The sequence below is a fragment of the Aquila chrysaetos genome, chromosome 1 (genome assembly GCF_900496995.4).
Source record: "Aquila chrysaetos chrysaetos chromosome 1, bAquChr1.4, whole genome shotgun sequence".
In the NCBI taxonomy this organism is placed as follows: Eukaryota; Metazoa; Chordata; class Aves; order Accipitriformes; family Accipitridae; genus Aquila; species Aquila chrysaetos.
In genome coordinates, this window is record NC_044004.1 from 47,617,916 (window position 1) to 47,623,915 (window position 6,000).

General features: G+C 47.2%; 1 protein-coding gene across 4 annotated transcripts in view; it reads right to left on the bottom strand.

Moving 5' to 3' along the window:
• GLRB (glycine receptor beta) overlaps positions 1-4,054 on the bottom strand; it is a 53,343-nt gene extending 49,289 nt beyond the window's left edge. Inside the window, exons 1-2 of one of the 4 annotated variants that reach the window (XM_030017706.2) lie at positions 4,032-4,054; positions 866-1,019 (exon numbers count right to left, since the gene is read on the bottom strand). In XM_030017706.2, coding sequence (XP_029873566.1) covers positions 866-987 — 122 coding nt within the window. In that variant the 5' untranslated portion in view covers positions 988-1,019; positions 4,032-4,054. Of the gene's footprint in view, positions 1-865; positions 1,020-2,365; positions 2,581-4,031 lie in introns of those variants that run through there. The other 3 variants (XM_041124744.1, XM_030017697.2, XM_030017688.2) reach the window with 3 other exon arrangements.
• Between the last annotated feature and the right edge of the window lie 1,946 nt (positions 4,055-6,000).

The following is a 6,000-nucleotide window of genomic DNA, read 5'->3' on the forward strand; positions in this document are numbered from 1 at the left end:
GTCTAAACAATTTGATCATTTCAGACACAGCGCTTTTCTACACTTATTGGCAACTTACTATATTCCATCAATCTTCTCCTCAGATATTTACACCATAACACTAAAGAGATGAGCAAGACTAGCCAAGAAAATGACAAAAAAGGTGCTCACAAATAAAACTTTCGCAATGACCTATGGATCACAACCTAAAACGCGACAGGCATTATAAAGAGGGAGTATTTTTAACATAAAGTAATCACAGGTATCCAGAATACATTCTCTATTCAACTGGGCAATCACAGATTTTAATTTCTGTATTTTTACAGAGACGTTATTCCGTAAGGGCATGCTTTGTAGCAACAATCAATCCACCTCCATAAATGTTATAGTACTGTAAATCATTGACGGAACGTGCTGAAGACCTTACTTCTATTCAACATGCAATAAGAATATGTGTAGGACAAGCCTTCTCTTACAGAACTAAGCTAACCAGAAACTGAATTTCAGTACAACAGTTTTGCATCCTCCTTGCTTTTCTCAGTACACCTGCAACACAATGCTAGACAGCATAGCACTATGGGACTACATTATGTGTCCCCACACATAGCAAGACACTGGGTTGGAATCCCCCACAAAGAAAGAAACGATTTACTATGGCTTAGATTTTTCCTTTCATTAAAACGGAGGACCTGCTGCAGAAGAAACACACTCAGTGACAGAACTTAGCTATGATGCTGGTCAAACCCTCTTCCTCCCATTCCCACCCCAAACCCCATTCTTTCAGCAGAAAGCATCACCTTCTACTTCAATTGCCATGTAATTTCCACTGTTAAAAATAGGGCAGGACCGCCATCATACAAAAGCATAAAAGAAACAAGGAACATACGAGGGACATAGATATTGCTTCTTCTTCCCCTTTCCTTTCTTTGAAGACTTCTCTTTGGAATAGACTTCTTCAACCCATAAGGAGAACGAGACGAAAAAGAAAACTGCTAGTAAGAACTTCATCTTGAAGATTAAGCTTCAGAGAAACCTTTGGTCTGTGGCGAAAGAAAAGAAAGAAGTTTATGTTAAAAGGGCTAGATATGGCAAATGGGAACACATACCTACAAAAAGTAAACAAATGGTTTTGGGTTTTGTTTTCAAAAGTTTCAGCTTAGTTGCCTTGGGAGAGAGAGTCTGTTGAGCTGTACCTCTTATATGCAAGCAACTTAGGCAATTTTCTGAGAGTCAAGCAGCTTCCCAAAGTTAGGAGACTGGCAGCAAGGAACAGGTTTAAGTGCCAGTTTGCTCCAGTGTGTTTAAGAAGTAAACACGATGTCCTTCAAAGGCTGCCTAACTCAAAATCTACAGAAAGTTGGAAACAGAACTCCTCACCAAAAAAGGTCATGTATCAACTGCATTAAATACGGTTAAATGTGACCAACCAGTCATCTAACAAGGCAGGGAACTGCAAGCCCTCTATGACCTTGCACAGATAAAATAGCAATCATGCTGTCCCATAACTCTAGCTATGAGAAAGGCTTGCAAATTTGATTTTATGCACAGAATTTAACCACGAATGACTATTTTGCAGGAGTATTCTCGCTGCGGAGCCAGCACTGAAAGGGCCTTGCAAAGATGACTAAACGCAACCCACAATAAGGTGCTTTATTCATCGTGTTCAGTTTAATATTTTAACTTCTCACGTGCAAAAGCGCGTACCCCAAAGGCCAGGAGCTGCGTTTGCGTTCGGCCAGATTCGGCCCCACCTGCCCCCCGGTCGCAGCCGCGCGACACCCCGGGCATCTTCCATTTGTTTCCCATCCCACAGATAATTCCCAGGCACGTCCCTGGGCCTCGCAGACACCTCAGCACCAGCCGCATTTTCCACTTTCCTTTTATTTTATTTTTGAACTCGTCTCAAGGAGCAGTGGCTGCCTCTCTCTCTCCCTCCCTCCACCTCCTGGAGCCACCGGGATGCTTCAGCCCCGCCGGGAACCGCAGACACCCCCCCCCCACACCCACCCTCCGCGCCGGTGACGGTCGCCGAGCTGCCCCCGGCGTCCCCTACCCCTCGCCCGGCCTCCTCGCCTCCCCGGCCCGGTCGGAGGCCTCCCACCGGCCCCAGCACCGGAGAGGGAGCGGCCTCCGTGCTGCCGAGCGCTGCCGGCGCACGGCCGGGGAGAGCGTGAGGAGAAAACGAGCGGGGCTCCCCCCGCGCAAGGCCCCGCTTCCCCGCCGAGCCCCGCCGCCGCCTCCCTCCCCGGCCCCACCGCCGCGGCCGGGCCCCGCCGCCACCGCCGCTGGCCTCGGTGCTGACGGGGCCTCGGCGGATGCCGCCCGGCGGGAACGGAGCTCCCGGGCCGGACCCTTGCACCACCCTCCCCACCACACACACACACACCGCGATTAAATCCTGTGGCCACCGGGCAACCGGCGGCGAGCCATCTCACGGCCCTCTCGGAACGAAAGCGCGGCTCCCTCGGCGGCCGGAGCGACTCCTTACCTCCCACGGTGCTCTATTCCGCGGCCAGTGAGCATGTGCGGTAGCCTCGCCGCGGTCCTCGCCCAGTGAGCATGTCCCGCCCGACCGACCCACCGCACATGGGCACTGGGAGAGCGGCGACGCCGGCGGCGGGAGGGCCGGGGCGGGGAGGGGGGGGCCGGGAGGGGGGGGAGCGGGGGGAACCCCCCGCTCCCCCCCCTCCCGGCCCCCCCCTCCCCGCCCCGGCCCTCCCGCCGCCATCGATGGGTCAGCGAGAGGGTAGCAAATGCCCCCCCCCCCCCCCCCATTTTAGTTCAAAGGCATCATCTCCCAGCCTTTTTATACTTTTTATCCAATGATTAATTGTGGTGGACGCTTTCTGCGACGTCCTGTAACCCTCATCAGGCTTCGCGGTGAAGCGCTGTTGGGGTTTGGGCTGTAAAATGGCAGATAAAAAGTGAAGGAAGTCACCTCTTCTTCGGCAAATGAGAAGGGAGCGAGCACGGGCGACCTGGCCCCACGCGCCACGGCAGGCAGCAAGCGGCGTGTTGATTCTGTAACGCCCAAATGTCGGGTACCCTCAGCTCCACCTTCTGAGCAACCTTCCTCTCCTAACTGAATTATAGACACACTCTGAACATAATTCCACGTCCTTCAGATTTTGCTGCTGCCATATATATACACACGTGTGTGCGCGCGCGCGCGCGCGTACACATACATGCGTGCGGATGCAAAAATCTACTGCCATAGGTCAGTTTAAGGCAACAGGTCTCTCAGGACAGGGTTTTCCAGCTCAAACACAGGAACTTGCAAATGAAACAAGGTGAATTTGTTTCCTGAAACAGAAAGCAAAGCCCAGAGGCTTCCCATAACACTGTCTGCAAGAAGAGAAAAAGGTAAGCTTATTTTTCCAAAACCCTTCTGAACTTTATGTCAGGAATAGAAACCAGGATGCTGTAGTTGTTCTAGAAGGACTGGCATAAACGAATAAAAGGAACAAATGACTGTCGGCACCAGCAGCTTGAGCTACTGCAGCCGCAGCAGGCTCCGCTTTCTGCATGCTGCTTCCCGCAGCCGCCGAGCCCGGCTGCTTGTTGCCTCCTCTTGTACGCAAAGCACCTAATCGCCTCCTTTGGGCTCTCTGCAAATCCACTGGCATTTGGAAGCGCCTCCTGATGCAGCTATGGTTGTGATGAATATTTGCGGTAACTCAACAGGACAATGCATAAAATAGAAATGAATTCCATCCACCCCTCAGGTTCACATTAAATAAGAGCATACAGCTAATATCTTTCTATGACTAATAAAAGTGAGATATATGTGACAAAGTCAAGAAAAGGGAGCTGCTTTGGTAAGATACCTTTAGTATCTTTAGGTGTATCTTTAGGTGTCTTACACCTCACAAATAACATCAAACGCTACAAGAAATATTTCAATAAGCCTTGATTTTTTTTCATGCACTGAAATGGAATAGGTGTCAGCTCTCAAGCAAGTGCTGGCAGTGAAGGGTCTGTGGGAAAAGGCCTCTCCTCCCGCCTCTCGCCTTATAAAAGCTGGCCAAGGTCACAGACAGCTGCTTTCTCACCTGGCAGCACCTTCTTGGCAGGCCGGCAGGGACAGAATAATCACGCTGCTCACGCCACCCCCTCGCTCGGCACTTGCTGTCATGCGTGCAGGACTTTGAAGGACAGCCCGCACGCCATTCAGATGTCCTACTGCAGCACCAGCCGACCTAGCAATGCCCGAATGGGAAGGACTGGGGAAAAAAGCCTCCTAGAAAAGCCTTGTACCAGCAAGCCGGTTGATCATGAGTAATGGGCCGGGTTCTGCTGATTGGTTTTGTTGATGTTTTGTATTTCAGAGATCCTACTGAAGACAAATAAGTAAATAAAATAGACGTTTTACTAGTAAATGAATGTATAAGGGCAGATCCACTTCTGTCTCAGCATTCATTGTATTTCAGAGTGCAGGGGTGCGCTCGGCTATCTTTCCTCTGCTTGCAGCTGCTGCTGTGTCCACTGCTGAGAACATCTAACCATGTTCATTCCTCTGATTCAGGAATAATTCCCAGGAATTCCTGATCTTAGACATTATCCTGATCACTAGAAAATAGTTGTGTAAACCGTATGCAAAATACAACAAGACTTTTCCTAGTGATCAGTCCAGGGACATCAGTCCTTTCTTTAGTTTGCGGTAGTGGAACGTGGAGATCTGAAGATCCAGCAGTCCAGCTCTGCTTTTCAGGCACACAAAAGATACTTTGTAGCTGTAGCGGATAGAATTTCTTTGGTTTTATTGCTCTTTTTAGTCTGCTTTCTTAAGGTAATGAGTTTTGTGTAATAACACTCTGTATGTGTGCATGTTTCAAACAGCTTGTTGCAAACTTGATTTTTTTCAACTGATTGATACCACTTTAAAAAAACAACAACAACAACAAACCAAAAAAAGCAGAGAGCTCAGAGATATTAAGTCCTGGGTGTTTTGTAAAGACAGCTGTCTGGGAAGACAGATTGAGCTAATGTTCCTGCAGAAGGAAAAAAAGTGAGAAAGAAAGCAGACTGGCATAAGTGATTACTAGACATCAGAAAACCCACCTGGGAGACAGCTATTATAAATTCTTTAAACACAAACATATTTAATTCATACAGTATCTGTTTTACTGGAGGAGGAATTATGACTGAAAAACAGAACTTCTAATGTCGAATAGCTGACAAAATTTTATTAAAGCCTTTACCAAGCTTTTTTTCAGGAAAGTGAATATGTATTTTTAAATTTCTGTTAACAGAAGAACCCATGCCTTAGCTTTCAGATTAATTCAGTTAAAAAGCCAGACAGCCACAAGACCCACATGGATTGGAAATCAGGTTTCATTAGTTTCAATGTTCACCAAACTAGTTTTTCTTATAAATTGAGTTGATTTAATTCACACAATTAGAAAACATGATTTTAAAAAGGATTTCATGTTCTGCGACCTTTGTAGTTACAGGTGGTTTTGATTTCAATCACCTGTCACATCTTGATGGTTTTGGTGATCATCCAGAAGCTGTAGAGGTTTACAGGGCTCCTAAGAAAGACCAGTTTCTAAAGGATGCTGAAAGCTCTTTGTTCTTTCTTCCTTTTCTACTATTGTAAAGAGGTATATATCCTCAGGTCATTGCAGGAAATAGGGACAAAACAGGTATTTGGTATAAAAGGTTTCTCCCTTCTGGTACCAATGACCAGAACTGTTGAAGGTACCTGATTTCCTTCCTTCTGAAAAGACTAGTGATTTTCATTCCATTTTGAAATACAGAAATTTAAAGTAGCAAACCCAGCAGCGAACAAAATAGCAAAGAGATGAAGAAAATTATAGTCTGTCCACCTTAATGTTCCGGTTCCCTCATCTCTCTCTTCTTTACGGATACTGAGTGTGACAGATGATCCTTACAGGGTCGATCTGAATGCTGGCAGATTCAGACTGTTATGCCTTGGTGGAGGCTTGAAAATGAAGACTTTTGAGAGAGCTGCATGTACAATGAAGTGTCTCATTTATTAAAATTAAATGAAAAAATGAT